This window comes from Corythoichthys intestinalis, chromosome 15, assembly GCF_030265065.1.
Source record: "Corythoichthys intestinalis isolate RoL2023-P3 chromosome 15, ASM3026506v1, whole genome shotgun sequence".
Lineage (NCBI taxonomy): Eukaryota > Metazoa > Chordata > Actinopteri > Syngnathiformes > Syngnathidae > Corythoichthys > Corythoichthys intestinalis.
The window spans coordinates 32,676,606-32,694,955 of NC_080409.1; the positions used below are offsets into that span (position 1 = coordinate 32,676,606).

An 18,350-nucleotide genomic window follows, 5' to 3' on the forward strand; every position below is an offset into this window, starting at 1 on the left:
ACGTGTTTGATCCAGTGGTTTTGTGCCATAGATTCGAGTTGACGGTGAGTCAGGTGTGCTGCCGACGAGGAGGAAGACTGCTCAGACGTCAGCGAGTGATGAAGATGCCAGATGACAGGCAGCGGCTAAGCGAGGCGCATGCCAAAAAGCCGACAGGCTCAAGTAAATGCCTCCTCCTCCGGGGAGGTTCCGGCGCGTGCAGACAAGCGTCCGTGTGCTTCACGGAGCGACCCTTGTGTCGCCGTGACGCTAATGGGCGCTTTTAATCTCATACTATGAAAAGCTTTCATTGCGCTCATCTTTTATGAACGTGCGCCTTATGATCATTTCCCTGCGTTCATATGTACATAGCAGCTCATAAGCGCTGATTGGCTTTGTTTGGACGCCTTATTAAAGGCCGAGCACGGGAGCGTAATGGATGAATATTAGATGAGAAGTCTTTGTTTTGTTTGCTCGCTTTCGTATGCAGCAGGAGCCCACATTGCTTCCTTCTGTCCTCTTGCTTTTTCTCCATCTATTTTTTTTTAACACACCAGCTCAATTAATGTATGAGGGAGGCATTATTTGTCTTGTCTTTGGTAATTAACTCTTTGGCTGCCATTGTTCATGACAATGCCGTGTTTTTGGCAACTATTTAACTCGTTTGAGCTGCTCTTTTGTTGCTGAAGTGACTAGTGACTGTTTAGCTGCGTTCAGACCGGACTCGTTTTTTCCCTTGTCGCGCAATTAGTTCCCATACTAAACTCAATGTAATAATGCGTTGAAGCGCGGCAGAAGACCTCACGCTGGCCGACACGCGTCAAGCGCGACGCAATGACGGCAGTTTGACCATATAGGCAGACTTGCAGTTCTTAAAAGATAAACGTTAGTACAAGTTATAGTAATTTTATATTAAAACCCCTCTGAATGCTTTTGTTTTAATACAATTTAATACAAATGTGCTTGCAATTGTTTTTTTTTTTCTTCTTTTTTTTTTTTTAAAGTGCATACGACAGGAGAAAAAAAAGTCTTAAATAGCATTATTATGTGAATTAGAATCATATTTTAAGACGATTCGACTATATACAACAATTTAGCAAAGCGCAGATGACGAGAAATTAGTCTTTTAATCTGCTGGTTAGCCATGCCTACCATTATAGGGCTCTAGCGTCCCCAACAGGTGGATGACGTCAGCGGGTGACTGGGCTCATCGGTTTTACTATTCAGCCCATTGAGGGGGAATTATTCAGAACGAGGAAAACGCGATGAAGGGAGCCGCAAAATGTCATTGTTACAGTCTCTCTACTCCAATATTTTTACAGGATATTCTTTTTATCCAAGTATTTTTCCCCAATAGCTAAATAAATGGCTTGAGAAGGACCAGTCAGCCCGTCGAGGGGGAACTATTCACAATGAGGAAAATGCGACGAAGAGAGCTGCAAAATGTCATTGTTTCTGTCTCTTTACTTCAATATTTTTACAGGATATTCTTTTTATCCAAGTATTTTCCCCAACTGCTAAATAAATGGCATTGTCATGGCAAATAACAGTCTTGTGCTAAATGGAATATGAAATAATAACAATGCACTTATTCAGGACGACATGGCAAAATTACTCCATAATGGTCAAAACTGTACGACTTCACCTTTACTGTCGCACCTCCCGAACGATATTTTATGACACCTAAATCGGGCTTATGTCATTTCCCTTCCCCGGCTTTGGAGAATGTAAACAAATCAAGAGGCGTGCCAGCTTGCCGACACGCTAACCCGAACCGAGTGATGTTTCAAAGTCTTCGAAGCGGAAAATCACACATAACTAGCCCGGATTATTTGACATGACGACTGGGTTGTCGATTGTCTTCGCGGATCGGTAAACCGCTCGGCGGAGAGCAATTTACGGTTCATTCCCCGGAGGAGGGCGGCTGCAGTTGTTGTGCAGCTAATGTGCAGCTAATGTGCATGAGGAGAGCTTTCTATATGCCTATCAATGATCAAATGTAAGTAGTCCTTTATTTAAAGAAAGTTTGTAGTGTTTACTTTGTAATCGCTGTATTCGTATTTGACATAATACAAAACAAGATGTTAACTCACTTCCTTGTAAATCTAATGGTCCTACAGTAGTAGGGCTTGTTTTGGCCAATATCCACGGTGAATGGGAACCTTTTGAAACTCCAAAAAGGCGCACAGGCCTCTCCCTCATAAAGCATACAGCCCATCCCTCCTCCCGCAGCCCAGCAAAGGAGCTATCATCCCCCCCCAGGATCCAGGGTGGTCCCCCGGGCCACCAGCGCACCCATCAACCGGCCTTCAGGGATGGCAAGAGGGGACGCACCACCAACCCCATGCCCACCCCCACCCCGTGTGCATGCAATTGTTGACGTCGCCGAGCGGTGACGTCACATGGGATCCCTGCTGTTCTTCCACAGTGTCTTTAACTACATAAGGTAGTGATTGAAATACACCACAAGGTGTCAATGGCGACTTTTAAATTAATTAGATATCTAGCCAAGGCAAAGTCTGAGTAAGTTTTATGTGTATTTTGCATAGTTATTTTGATTGGTAATGCCAGTTCTCTTTGCACTAAACACTTTTCTATTTGTGGACATTATTTTTTTGAGGGATAGGAATATTGTTTTTGTTGTGCTTTCACTACATGATACTGTAGCGACTTAACTGTTCCTCCCAAATGCATGATGGGAAGTTGGGCAACCATGACTGTCAGTGGTGGCTGCAAATGGTACACAGTATGATCTGCGTTGTGTTCAATTAAGCATGTTATGAAAAAGATTGTCTCCTCTAAGAGATAGGAATATGATTTTTATTGTGCTTTCACTAAATGATAATGTAGCGACTTAACTGTTCCGTCCAAATGCGTGATGGGAAGTTGGGCAAGCATGACTGTTAGTGGTGGCTGCAAATGGTATACAGTATGTTGGGCGTTGTGTTCAATTAAGCGTGTTAAGAAAAAGATCGTCTCCTGTGAATGATAAGAATACTAGTATTATTTTTGTTGTGCTTTCACTAAATGATACTGTAGCGACTTAACTGTTCCGTCCAAATGCATGATGGGAAGTTGGGCAACTATGACTGTCAGTGGTGGATGCAATTGGTATACAGTATGTTCTGCGTTGTGTTCAATTAAGCTATCTTTGCCTTAACACGCTTGACAAAGATCGTCTACAGTCATTCTTCCCCACATCGTTCGCCACAATACTTACATTTGGCGTCATTGTAAACTGTTTGAGGCAACGCATGAACGGGTCATTCCGTGCATGCGTTAATTGCGTCAAATATTTTAGCGTGATTATTTTTAAAAATTAATTACTGCCCGTTAACGCGATACATTTGACAGCACTACTCTAGACACTACGACCGTCCACATATGAAGGACATATGACAGTCCTGATCCATTTGTAAGCCATTTTGATATTTTTACTTATTTTTTAGCGTGGCATTTTGCTGTGCTGCTTCTGTCTGACAATGACTGACCTGAAAAAATGTAAATTTTATTTATATGTCACAACAGTCATATTTTTTAAAAATAGGGATATATAAATAAATTAGCCATGTTTGACCTTGGTCTTTTTGTAGTCTGGAGCCAAAATGTCTCCAGATGTCTGCTTTCAATGTCTTAGGTGCATCAATAATCTTTCTCGCTCCCTCTTTCTCCGCTTCAGCCATTGTTATGTTATTTCCTATCTCTTAGAGGTTAGATCTTGTGCCATTTTGGGGTCGGGTCGGGCCCAAAATGTTAAGCATTCACGTTCGGGTCGGGTCGGGTCGGGTCGGGCCGCCGCGCCGACTAATAAATTATTTTTTTTTAAAAATGGGATAAAACCGAGAGCAGTCTCTCTGTATTGTACATTTGCTTTGCATGCACATGAACGCCGTGGCGCCGCCCGCTTTTTCTTCGTCTCCTCCCGCTGTGGCGCTTGCGATTCGTTACGAAAGACACTTTTATTTATGCACACAAAGGCAACACAAATGTGATCCTCTTGAATCTTCTCCTCTGTGTGTCTGCAAAACTGTATGTTTTTTTTTTTTTTTTTTTTTTTTAATATTAAACTTTCCCGGCGTTATTTCGTTGTGTAAATCCTTTTATAAGGATCATAAGAATATGTAGACTATTTAAACATTAAGAAAACTTGCGGGTTTTTTTGCCAACTGAGAATTCGTTACAAAGGACACTTTTATTTATGCACACAAAAGCAACAGAAATGTGATCCTTTTGAATCTTCTCCTCTGTGTGTCTGCAAAACCGTTTGTTTTTTTTTCATATTAAACTTTCCCAGCGTTATTTCGTTGTGTAAATGCTTTTATGATGATCATAAAAATATGTAGACTATTTAAAGATTGAGAAAACTTGCGCTTTTTCTGCCAACTTGAAGAAATGAAAATAAATTGCTGCTTCTGCGTCCCCCCCCCCCCGCGTCACTCCAAAAAAGAAAAAGAAAAAAAAAAATTCGGTTTTTCGGGCTGGGCCTGCAAATCTAGTTAATTGATTGGGCTCAAGCCGGGTCGGGCTTCAATACCAGCGGGCCTTGTCAGGTCGGGCTGGATTTTTTTAGGCCCGATCTATCCTCTATTGCACATATATAGTGGGCTAGGCCTACATTTGACTTTTGTTCTACATTGCAATTTAGTTGATGTTTTGTTTGCAGCTGAACTGACCCCTGGATTGATATTGCGATAAAGATGCTGCTGTACTACAATATTTTCTTTGTCGTTTTCTTTAATATTTACTTGAATATTTTTATTAATGGGTCGTTGTGACTAAAATACAGTGACTGTTATTACTGATTTTGCACAGGAGTTCAGATGTTGCACTGTGTGAAAGGCTGCTACTGTGTGTAAAAAAAAAAAGGGGAAAGCCCTGGTCTCATTCAAAGCACTAACTAAATGCTGTGATCTTTTTTTTTAATATGTACATATATATATTAGGGCTGTCAAACGATTAAAATTTTTAATCGAGTTAATTACAGCTTAAAAATTAATTAATCGTAATTAATCGCAATTCAAACCATCTATAAAATATGCCATATTTTTCTGTAAATTATATATATATTCTGTAATATAAATTGTTGGAATGGAAAGATAAGACACAAGATGGATATATACAGTGGGGAGAACAAGTATTTGATACACTGCCAATGGGAAAACCCATTGGTAATTTGGCAGTGTATCAAATACTTGTTCTCCCCACTGTACATTCAACATACGGTACATAAGGACTGTAGTGGGCATTTCACTCTACTGTCATTTAAATCTGTCTATGCTGTCCTCACTCCGAAGCGTCTACTTTTTCCAAAGCTAGACAGCTAGTGAACGACCCCTTAATAATCAGACGTCTCCCTTTTTCATCTGATTTATTAATAAAATAGCCTCAAACCATTGTCCTCTTTAGACTGTCGTAAAACTACAACAAAAAAAAGTACACAAGCATTGCATTAGCAACAACGTTAGCTTAGCACGCTATACAGGTTCACTAAACATAAACAAAAAGCATACAAAAAATATAACATTTCGCTTACTAACATAATATGTACATTCTTTACAACAACCATACTTACGGACAAATCTTGTCCAAGGATCATATAAGCACAACATTACAACGTAGGCGTCAGCCCGAGACGTCGTGCAGCCATATTGAACTGGCAAGAAAAAAAATAAACCATGTCGCAAAGCGACCACAAGAGTTCGCTGTTAGACAGCACAAAAAGTCTGCTGTAAAACTTACCAAAAGGCAGAATACTGTCTGAGCGGGACATGTGCGTTAATTGCGTTAAATATTTTAACGTGATTAATTTAAAAAATTAATTACTGCGCGTTAACGCGATAATTTTGACAGCCCTAATATATATGTATATATGAAAGTATTTTCATTTGATTTCAACCAGGAGTGACACAAGAGCCAATAAAAAGTTGTTTAATGTGTGACCGCTTGTGTTGCCTCAGGATTCATGAAAAATATGCGTTGCTGTAGAATTTTAATGCATCCCAGGCTTTAATGCATCGCGATGCAATGCCGAATCGAACCGAATCAAATCGTGACCCTCTGAATCGAATTGAATCGTGGCCCTCCGAATCGTAATCGAATCGAATCGTGAGGGCAGTGCCGATGCACACCTCCAGTGTATAATGTAAACATGATACGAGTCGTACACACGCGCTTTTTGTGGAAAATATTTCAATTATTTTTGCTCTCACCTAAAGGACTGCATTTATTTTGATTTTTATTTGGAATATTTCTGTGGTGGTCCTAGCCCACACTCCCCTCTACTGGGTTTTATTGTTGTTACACTTCCTGTTTTATGTGGCATGAGTTCAACCTTGGCAGACCTGGGAGCGCACCTGCAGCTCATCACAATCAACACTGCTTTTAAGGAGCGGCATGGGCAGCAAGCAGGTGCCAGATGATTTTGCCAGTCACCATTGGTACATCGGCCAACGAACACTGTAGTTTGTGATTCCTGTCTTAGAACTCTTAACTAATTCTGTTTTTTGCCATCAGGACACCCACCCTCCAAGCCCTCACAGCCACAGCCTGAACCTCAGCCTCAGCCTCAGCCACAGCCATTTACCATTCAACCCACCAGCCGCTCAACACCTTGCCCTTGTGCAATAAATATCACTTCACACTTCATGTGTTTCCGGCTCGCATTTTGGTCCACATCAACTTTGCCTACCTTGCCGTAACAATTTCAGTTATTTATTTATTTATTATTGTTTATTTTAACTCAACATGATACTTATGTTCCAATTTGCTAATATGTTTTTAAAAATAAAGATCCTGTTCCATTGGGCAAAGGCAAAGGAGACATATTTCTTTATTGTAGGAATGTTTGTGCGTACCTAAAGGAATTTCATCTAAGTGTCTGTGCAGTGCTCAGCCAGCATCACCACAGCCTATAATGTAACAGCCGCAGTGACCACGTTTTGAGGCAACACTCAAGTGTTACCCTGAGCTCCCTCCACACCAGTTTGGCCACCTGGCCTCCAGCGTGGTTAGATAACAACGCGTTAGATAACGCCAGCCTCATGAAAAGGCCTGATGGACTTTTAGGTGGGAGTTTTGCTTTCAGATTTCAACATCGGTTTACGTCTACCCGCTCTGTGCTGTCTAAACAAGCGCATATTGTGGAGTGGTGGGAACCTTTGGCTATTTCCTGATAGGATAACAATCTACGATATTCTACGAGGGGAAAAAAAGCTATTTCTAAATGGAAAAATAAACACTGGATACTGTTTGCACTGTTGTGGACAACCTGTTAAATCAATTATTTCAGTGCAATATTTCTGTCAATAAATACAGCAACACCATATTACTGCAAAATTCTTGGAAATCAAAAAATGTCTTTCTTAACTCATTGCCTCCCATTGACAACCCTAAATGTCCAGATTATAGCTGTCCCGACTAGTCGACGTCATCGATGACGTAAATCCGTCGACGAGCACAACATCCCTGCGATGGTTAATGAAGGGTTAAAAAAATATATGTGTGGAAAGTTCAGAATGTCGGACGCTCTGTATGCAAGTGGGGAAAGCGGCACAAAGTAGAGGTTAGATTTTGTGCCCGAACCCGAACTCGAACCCACAATTTAAGCATTCACGTTCGGGTCAGGTCGGGTCGGGCCGCCATGCCGGACTAATAAATTATTTAAAAAAAAAAAAAAAAAATGGAGAGCAAGCACTCTGTATTGCGCTTTTGCTTGTGCGTGTGCACGAACGCCGTGGCGCCGGCCGCTTATCCTTCTTGTCCTCCCTCTCTACCGTTTGCGCACGGCTGAGGCGCCCCCCTCTCCTGTTCCCTCTCCTTGTCAGAGAAGCGCGTCCATGTGAGGACAATATCCCACACACTCAGAAATATGTTTAACAAACTTTCCCAGCGTTATTTCGTTGTGTGAATGCTTCGATAATTCTCAAAAAAATATGTAGATTATTTAAACATTAAGAAAACTTGCGTTTTTTTCTGCCAACTCGAAGAAATGAAAATAAATTGCTGCTGCTGCGTTTTTTCCGCATCACTCAAAAAAAAAAAAAAAAAAAAAAAAAAAAAAAAATGGAGAGCAGTCTCTCTGTATTGCGCTTTTGCTTGTGCGTGTGCACGAACGCCGTGGCGCCGGCCGCTTTTCCTTCTTGTCCTCCCCCTCTACCGTTTGCGCACGGCCGAGGCGCCCCCCTCTCCTGTTCCCTCTCCTTGTCAGAGAGGCGCGTCCATGTGAGAACAATATCCCACACACTCAAAAATATGTTTAACAAACTTTCCCAGCGTTATTTCGTTGTGTGAATGCTTTGATAATTCAAAAAAAAATATGTAGATTATTTAAACATTAAGAAAATTTGCGTTTTTTTTCTGCCAACTCGAAGAAATGAAAATAAATTGCTGCTGCTGCGTTTTTTCCGCGTCACTCAAAAAAAAAAAAAAAAAAAAAAAAAAAAAAAATCGGGTTTTTCGGGCTCGGGCCTGCAAATCTAGTTAAGTGATCGAGCTCGGGCCGGGTTGGGCCTCAATACCAGCGGGCCGTGTCGGGTCGGGCTGGATTTTTTAGGCCCGAACTAGGCTCTAGCACAAAGTCAAAAAAGCGCACCAGTGTTCAAAACATTGACTTATTTCAAAGAAACAAAGGAGGGTACGCTCTTGTGTCCTGTCTCTTCAATGCCAAGCTTGGCTGCACGTCAGCCGTGAATGAACACCTAACGCGCCGTCACCCAGTTTGTAAGTCTAACTAACTAACTAACTAACTAGCGACATGTTTTATTGAAGTTGCTAAGCCTGTCGCGGTATGGAAAGAGTCCAATGTCCATTTATCGCACGGCAAATAAAAATGGTAATTTTCACGGCTGCGTTTTATCGCTGCGCGCGTGCGTGCGTGCTGATGGCATATGAGACTCCAGTTTCTTTCTCTTATCAACATGCTGTGGAATTAAAGTTCAGACATACAAAATAAGAAAACACATCTATATCAAACACTGTAACTTTAGCACTGCTACACTGAGGTGAATGGGGGAAAAAAGGCAACCTACTTAAGCCTTCTTTAAAACATTGGCAGTCGTCTCGTGAAAGTAAACTTGCGGTTAAAAGGTGACACTTCGAACATGAAAAATCGCTGGTTAACAGCATTTGCAAACGAAAAAAAAAAATCTATTACTGACACTACATGCAATGACAAAAAGTGGGTTTTTTTGCGGAGTGTAAAACTGAAGTTAGCTGTTTAGCGAACGTACTTCCGGTGAACATTTCAAAATAAAAGCATGTCATGTTCGTCATATAAATAACGATTTCTGGAGTTAATCCCACATACTTCAGAATTTAGATTCTACACTAAAAATACCTTTAAAATAACACCCTTTATGAAAAATCTGATTGGCAATGAATAATTATTATAATAATTATTATACTATTAAATATAGTACTATACTATAATATTAATGCTAGGTGTTTAAAAATTGTTTTGAATCACGTTGGAAAGGCAAAGTCAGTGTTCTGAAACTGTTTACATTCCATTCTTTTGCACTAGTTAATTCTATCAGCATTTGAACTCATTGTTTATGTGTGATTTATTATTGTTATTTACGTGTTTATTTGTACTTTAACAAACAATTTAAGTGTTCCAAAATATTTTTGTGGATTGATAAGCGTCAACAAAAATTTCATCGCTAAATTAGCAACAAAAAAAACAAAAAAATAATAATTTAAAAAAATTATTAGATTAGTCAACTAATCGTAAAAATAGTCAGCTGACTAATCGGAAGAAAATTAGTCGTTTGGGACAGCCCTAGTCCAGATCATTAAAAGTGGGAGAATTGGCTTTGAATTCTCATGTTTGACTGCCAATGATGATTCGCCCTGCCCAGTGCCATATATTAAGAGGGTTACGACCAGTGTTGTTAATAACGGCGTTAGAATATAACGGCGTTACTAACGGCGTTATTTTCTTCAGTAGTGAGTAATCTAATTAATTACTTTTCTCATCTTGGCAACGCCGTTACCGTTACTGAGGCGGGAAAGTCGTGCGTTACTATGTTGGTTGACTGACGCGAGAAAAGTATGAGAAACACGGACTCACGGAGACGAGAGAGCAGAGAAGGAGTGGGGAGGAGGCAAGGGAGGGTGACGCTGTTGCAAACGCGATGCTACTATGCTAGGTGGCTCCAATAATACCAGACTGTAGCTGATAGCCTACAAACTATGTCCACATGATGCTTCGGCAGATATCACATATATACAGAACTAGATGCAAATGACAGACACGGCTACATTAGCAACATGTATAATAAAGAACTAGATGCGTTAGTAAACAGCCGCCATCTTAAAGCAGTAGACTCCTCAGCAAGGCTCTGTTGTAGAGAACCTTCCTAGCGAATCTAAGTAACTTTTTATTTAAAATGCTCCTAAATCGGCAAAATCTTTACTTAAATCTATCTTTAAATGATGAAATAGTTTTAAAACGTACACTTGTCAAAAGTAGACAGAAGGGAACTAAAACATCACTGCTCTAGAGGAGATCTGCATGGAGGAATGGGCCAAAATACCAGCAACAGTGTGTGAAAAGCTTGTGAAAAGTTACAGAAAACGTTTGGCCTCCGTTATTGCCAACAAAGGGTACATAACAAAGTATTGAGATGAAATTTTGGTATTGACCAAATACTTCTTTTCCACCATGATTTGCAAATAAATTCATTAAAAATCAAAGAATGGGATTTTCTGTTTTTTTTCCCCACATTCTGTCTCTCATGGTTGAGGTTTACCCATGTTGACAATTACAGGCCTCTCTTATATTTTCAAGTTGAAGAACTTGCACAATTAGTGGTTGACTAAATACTTATTTGCCCCACTGTATATATATGGAAAAACAGTATTCTAGTTGTGAAAAAAGAAAAAACTAGATCATCTTGCATTTCAATGTAAAAGTCGATTTCCCGTGCTCATGCTAACAGAAACGTGTTCACTCAACAACGCGGGAAAGTTCCCTTCTCCGTTAGAGTTTACATAGTTTTCAGTTGTCGCCTGACCACTCCAAATGTAAAACTAGCACTTACATATATGTCATAATGCAATGACATAATCAAAAAAGTTCTTAGATCTGTGATTTTATCCATTTTTCCATAGATGTCACAATTACCGCTGTCAGTTCCATTGCAAACCACTACAGCACTGCTCGTGCTTGGAACTACTCACGCCCCACATGAACCACGTGACCACCGGCGGCGAGAACGAAGAGTGTCGCGATTCTCTTTGTACGGCTCTGGCCCCGCACAGTCAAAATGAAATTGACGTCTTGCGCGGTCAGTGGCAGCCAATGAGTTAACATAGACACTATTCTAGCTGAACATTTTGGTAGCAACCTGTTGGCTCCTTATTTAAACAGTGACATCTTCTTAAAATGATATATATATTCTTGGTGGAAGCTATCGATAACGTATTGAAATACAAAATATCACGGAATATCACCATATTGATATATCGTCATTAGTGCTGCAACGATTAATCGATTAACACAATTAGAAAAAAGAAACAAGCTTTGAATCAAATATTGCCGCTTCGAAGATTTGTTTAATTAGAGTGGCGTTGTAATGGTTTGTTTTGAAAGTGTTTGCATTTAGTTTTATTGATTTGGGTAGATACTCTGCCCTCTAGTGGCAACAGCGAATATGACATAACTCATTTAACATGGCTTAAAACAGCTGCTCCCTGTTAAAACCAACATAAGGTAAGTTTTTGTTGGAGCTAGTGTTTTTTTTATACATTCGTAATTTAGTTCATAGGTATATTTAGCAGTTTTTTGTGGGAATACGTGTTTGAAGGATTTGTTAAGAGAAAAGTTTTTACCTAGCATTTATGCTAGCGGACTTTTGCTATGCAAATTAGCCAATTATTCTTCTATTGTACTTAGATCCTCATTTATTTATTTATTTATTTTTATTATACTGTTTGAGGCTAAGCTCAGTTATTTTAATTTAATTTTAATGAAAGTGCAATTCTGCATAGTTGGAAGAAACACTTGGGAATTTTGTATTCGCATGTAATGCTCTTTTGAAAGTGCAATCTTAGCATGCCTTTGTTTTACATCTCCAAAAAGTTATTCTGCAACACATTAAAAGTTCCTAATCCGATTACCCGATTATTCGAGCTTACTAGTTGATAGATTAATCGATTACTAAAATAATTGATATCTGCAGCCCTAATTGTCACAACCACATTGTGACGATATTTTTTATGCAATGCGAAATGAGTGAAATGAGACAAAGGACAGGAACCAAAAATACAGCCTTTTGGAGAGGATAGCGAGAAAGGAAGCGTGAGATGAGCGCACCTTTTTGGAGACTCATATCCACCATGCGAGGCTCGGCCAGCTCCAGGAAGAAGTTCTTGTTCTTCTCGTACTCCTCGTCGTCGATGATTTTCACGTGAATAAGTTTGCTGCGAAGGCGACGAGGAAGAGGAGAAGAAGAAGGAGAGAAGAAATAGAAGATGAGGTTAATCTGCGATGGAAGGACACAGGAAAAGGGTTAGTAATTGAGGAGCAGTTTATAACTGAAGTTTGGATGTATTTACTGTAATTTTCGCACTATAAGGCGCACCTGACTATAAGCCACCATCCACCAAATTTGACACGAAAACGGCATTTGTTCAGAGATAAGCCGCACTGGACTATAAGCCGCTGCTGTCCTCTTTGTATTATGAGATATTTACAACAAACGATATCAACCGCTAACACTTGATTTGACAGCGGCATCATAAGACTGTCATACGACCAAATGAACCACCATGACGCTTTGAACCAATTGGCTGCAAAGCTTCATTGCTTGAAGAAGCCATCACTTTTCTTTTGGGGGAGACAGTCAACCTCTACTGCCACCTGCTGTCGACACTGTTGTCGTCCAACATGCCTCCTAGCATGTATTGCAGCGCTACAGATGTAAATAACAAATCAAAAGTCATGTTCTGTGCTAATTACTTCTTCAGTTACTGTTCTAGTTGTTTCATTCATTGCTTGTTATGGAATTTGGTAACTCTATATTTGACAGTGGCGCCATAAGACTGTGATAAGACCATTATAAATATGACATAACACTGCCTATGAGCATTAATGAATGCTTATGACAGATGTCATTTGGTGTCATCCGACAAATTATCTCCCTTTTGAATGGATGTAAAAGATCCAAACTGGACATAAATGGAGTTAGTGACATAATTTGCCGGATGACACTTAATGACATCTTTCATAAACATTCATTAATGGCCATAATTATGATGGTCTTATGGCAGTTTTATGATGCTGCTGTCAAATAAAGTGTTACCTATTAACCCAAATCAACAAACAGCCGCACTGAACTATAAGCCGCGGCGGTTCGGCTGGCTTGATTCTGGCAATTTGGCTCAAAGGTCAGATTCTTTCAATTGATATAAATTTCAATATGAAATCCCATGAACACCATTCTTGGCCATAGTTTTACATATGGTTGATGTGTGCACGGAGATATTGGACTATGCCAGTGATTTTTGTAAGTCTTTAGCAGATACTTTAGGGTTCTTCTTTACCTCTGTGAGTATTTTGCGCTGAACTCTTGGCATCATCTTTGGTGGATTGCCACTCCTTGGGAGAGAAGCAACAGTGTCAAACTCTCTCCAATTGTAGACTTCTCTGACTGTTAATGGATGAACATCCAGACTTTTAGAGATGGTTTTGTAGCCTTTCCCAGCTTTATATAAATCAGCAATCATCCTTGATAGCATGTCTTCAGACAGCTCTTTTGACCGAGCTATGATGCACATCAGGCAATCCTTCTCATTAAGACATCTCTTACCAGGTGTGTGTTTTATAGTGGGCAGGGTAGTTTTAAAACACTCGTCAGTGATTGGGCACACACCTAACTTAGTATGTTTAGTAAAAATTGGTGTCAATTGCTCTTTAAGTCTCCTGAGGCAGAAAACTTACAGTAAGATTTTATGTAGACATAGCTCCAATTCCTAAAGTTCTCTAAAGTACCTTGCTAGTTTGAGTATTCCGAAAACATTTTATCAAACGTTAACTTGATGAGTTAAAATTATCTTACATGATAAGGTTTGTGGGCAAAACTTATATTTCTGATTAAACTGAACTTATGAAACGATATGTTGTTTGAATTTAGCCTGAGCCTCACTCATGAGGCTTTGAAATGAGTGTTTAGCTAGGTTGTCCGCACGTTTTGCTGCCATTGCAGTGGTCCGGGTTCGACTACCGCTAGAAGCGATGTATTATAAAATATAATCAGTGGCGGAACAAATGTGAACAGGGCCCGGGTGCAATGTGCATAAACGGGATCTCCCGGATGGACCGTCCAACAGCGGAGGAGGAGCGCGAGTGAACAGGTATTCACGGGCCAATTATTTGTATGTGTGTGTGTGTGTATGGGGTGCAAGTGGAAATTTTTCTGCGGGCCCCTCTAGACAACCGGCCAAGCAGCTGCCAGAGATATTTTACCACTTAAACACTATATCACAGCTCCACGCGTCATCTTACCTTTCTGTTTGACCCTCCCCTCACCCAACCACGCCCACTTTATGCCCGCAAACCAGGCTTCCTAGAGTCCCGGGTCTGGTTGCATCCCCAGCAACCTCCCAAAGTTCAGCCCCTTAATATAATTACTTCCACTGAAGTCCAGTTTACTTAACATTTTGAGTTCAAGGCATCTACTTATTTTTAGGTTTTCCATTAAAATCTGAAAATTTTGGTGAAATTGTTTGACTTGAAACGTCAAGTACGGCTAACAGTGTTTTCCAGTGTAGAATTTAAATACTTAAAATGAAACAATAACAACAGGTCAAGTAAAACTCAGTAAACTTCAGTTTTTCCAAATACTGATACTGCTCAACAATACTGGCTCTGAATGAAACTGCAATACCAAATCTTTAAGTAGCTTCCAAAACTTTTATTTGTATTTCGGGGTGGGGTGAAGTGTTTGATGTTCCAAAATGGGTCTCAGGCTGTCCACCATTCATTATGCAAAACCTCATCTGCCATCTCTCCTTTCCAAAGCGACACGCATTCATAACTTTTGCATCTGCTGGGCTGGCAAGTTGGCAAAAGCTGCCAAGTGAGGACTTTGCCTCCACTGTGGCACGCCTACATAAGCAAGGGCTTAAGTTTGCATAGGGACGGTAGGGACATAACACTAGCAACTTTTCAGGATGTTCAAATTATCCCCACCAACTTTTAAGCAACCTTATTTGGATTATATAATGACTACACTTATATAGGTCATTTAGAATGTCTTCCTATATGTTGTAAGGATAGAATTGATCCTACCATTATTAAATTACAGTAGTTTCATTATGTTCACTTACACTGACCCATTTTCACTAGTTAAATGTGCCAGTCCATTTTTTCCCCTAAAACGCACCTTTTATTGACTGATGACTTGAACGGACAGAAATACAACACGCCGCCTCCTCCACCCCCTTCAAAGACGAGGGATATTAGAAGTTTTTTTTCCGCCAGCAGCAGCAGCCACTGTAAGTAATGTGAAAAGACATCAATGTTGTGGAGGTGGGGAACACTCTACTAATTTTGCTACTGCTACAGTGTTTCAAGTCGATTTTACTCACTGAGATTTCTTGAAATAAGAAAAACAGCAAGCTGAAAATGAGCTTAACAGACTTATTTTAAGCAAAAAGGTTCGTATATTTAATCTTAAAAGAAAACCTTGTTTGTCAGAAATGTTCTTAATTCAAGAATATTGTTCAAAACATTATTTGATTTTTTTTTTTTTGATTTAGGTGAAAGATGACCAACTTTTAGATGTATGGGCTCAATACGAACTAATAGTAATATTTACTTAAAGTAAGTGAAAGAATCTGACACGTTAATCTGTTAACTAGCCTTTAACACTCAAAAGAAGATGGATCAAATTGTTTGACTAGATTGTAAAAAAATAAATATCAAATTAAGACGTTATAAATTTGCAGTGTGAAAGTTAGTATAGGTCAATACAGATTTATTTTGCATTAATCATTTAGCCTGTCAATTAATTAGGTTCCTATTAGTGAGAAATGTAGCTTAGGGTTAGGGCTAATTCATGGGTTATTTTTTCATGGCAAATGAAAATGGACAATTTGAAGGTCTTACCATATTAAAAAAAAAAAAAAACACAGAAAAGAAATGGGAGGAATCGATAACGAAGCATTGAATGACCCAAATGGATTAAAAAAAAAACTTTAATCCAAATAGATATGTTTACACTAAAAATACACCGGAAATATTTATTTGAAAAGCATAATAAACATATTTAGCAGACACATATAATGTATTATTTTCTTGATTTTTTGACATTACATCGAAGAACGAAGTTGGAACGTGCTTTCGCTTTGAGGCATTTCTTTCAAGTGGTCGCTCAATCGCAACGCAACGTGCATTCCGTAGAGATTTCAATATTGCCCCGCATGCTAGTGTTCCTGGCCGGCAGTTGATTGTTTCATGGGTAAACAACTTTAGGGAAACAAGTGCTGTAAAGAAAAAGAAACCTGGCCTCCCACGAACAGCAAGGACACCCCAAAACTTTGACGGTCTGCTCGCAAACATGCATCTGCTCTTGGGGAGTCTGCTCGTTCTGTGAGACGAATCCTTCATGATGAATTTAAATTTCATCCTTACAAATTAGCTATGTGCAGGAACTTAATCCACACGATTTTATTGCTTGAGAAAATGCATGTGAGGCGCTTTGGGAGGCCAGGTTTCTTTTATTTTACATCACCCTTTTCCCTGAAGTTGTTAACCCATGAAACAATCGACTGCCGGCCAGGAACACGACCACGGGGGGCAATATTGAAATGTCTACGGAATGCACGTTGCGTTGCGACGATTGAGTGACCGCTTGAATAAAAAAGGCCTCAACAGCGAAAGTGCGTTCCAACTTCGTCCACGCTATGATGCTCACTAGGGCTCCTGAAAAATAAGCACAAAATGAATAATGGCACATTAAAAACTAAACTTTAAGCCCCACACTCTCAAATAAGTCCATCCCTACCATCCTCAAAGCAACCATCGCTTCAGGGTGCCAAATCTAAAAGAGCAAGTTGCTCTGCCCCACCATGTATATACTATTTTTATGACATAAAAGATTATATTTACTGCTCTTTCTTCATTTTTCAATCAATTAGATGATAATTAGATTTTTTGTTGAGTGCAATCACATTTTTTTAATAGAGAAATTTTCCCCATCTTTTTTATTTGAACAAAGTAATAAATAATACATTTTCCCCATTTACTTTAGGGACCCAATGAAAAGAGAATATGAATATTTTTTGGCCAACAGTACTCTAAATGATTCATCGACTACCTATCGGTTAATTTGATGGTCAATTAGTAGTCGATTAATCATGAAATCCGTCAAGGGAATGAAAGGCAGCAATGAACATAAAAATTTTAGCCCACTATCATTCTGACGTATGCGTCACTGTCTCGTCTTTGATGTGAAAAGCAATAATCATCAGCAAAGCAAAAGGAAGCAGTAATCCCTGCACTTTGTGACAAAGAGACAGGCCTGCTTAATTAAGGCGCTGATTTCCCGTGAGGCTTGTGAGTCGTCTTTATTGGACTTCCCCCAACTGCGAGCTTGTCATAATATCACAAAAAAAGGCAATAGGCAAGATGCGAGCGGTTGGACCCCAAAGCCAAAACAATTATAATAATTCATTTGATTCACAGTATTAAAAACGTGAATTCTTTTTCTAGTCGCACTTTTTTTTCCAGTTAATATTTATATAATGCTGTTACTTAACATTAGTGACAGCTTCCTGTCTCGCTTCCTTTGTCTGCCTCCATCAGACGATTTCCATCAGACGATTTTATAGCGTTGTGCCCTTGAAGGAAGCTTTTTATTTTTCATACTATATATGGCGGAAAACACAGACAAGGCTGAAAAAGTTTCTGCTCTTGCACCCCTCTTCAAAATAAACTGCTGTATTTTAAGCCAAAAGAGCTGTTGTGTTTGATAGAACAATATGTCTATATGCTGCCATAGCAGTTTCATGGCGCATTATGCCCCCGGACTATTTTTAATTTGTCCGTTCTACCCTCGAGACCCCCGCTTACAGACCCTACGCAACCGCTTTTGTTTCAACCAAGCCATAAAAAGAAGGTTAGTGATTATATTTACTATTCGAAATGTCGATCATTTTTAGTTTGGAATCATTAATTGATGTCTAATATTTACACAATGAAAAAATATAGTGTCTGTAAATAGGTCAGGGATATTACTGTCGCATTTTCCCTGAAATTTTAGATGATAAATAATCGATTCAAACAAAGAAAAATTGAAAAAAATTAAAAAAGATTGAAGAGTAAGTATTTGAAAAAGAAAATCTCGATCGCAAACACCCCGGTAATG

The 18,350-nt window shown here is 39.4% G+C and overlaps 1 protein-coding gene across 2 annotated transcripts in view; it reads right to left on the bottom strand.

The window, feature by feature from the left end:
• Nucleotides 1–18,350, bottom strand: part of slc8a3 (solute carrier family 8 member 3) — a 129,809-nt gene that overhangs the window by 28,473 nt on the left and 82,986 nt on the right. For both annotated transcript variants that reach the window (XM_057859203.1, XM_057859204.1), the window contains exon 3: nt 12,296–12,402. In XM_057859203.1, the coding sequence (XP_057715186.1) occupies nt 12,296–12,402 (107 nt within the window). The remainder of the gene's footprint in view (nt 1–12,295; nt 12,403–18,350) is intronic.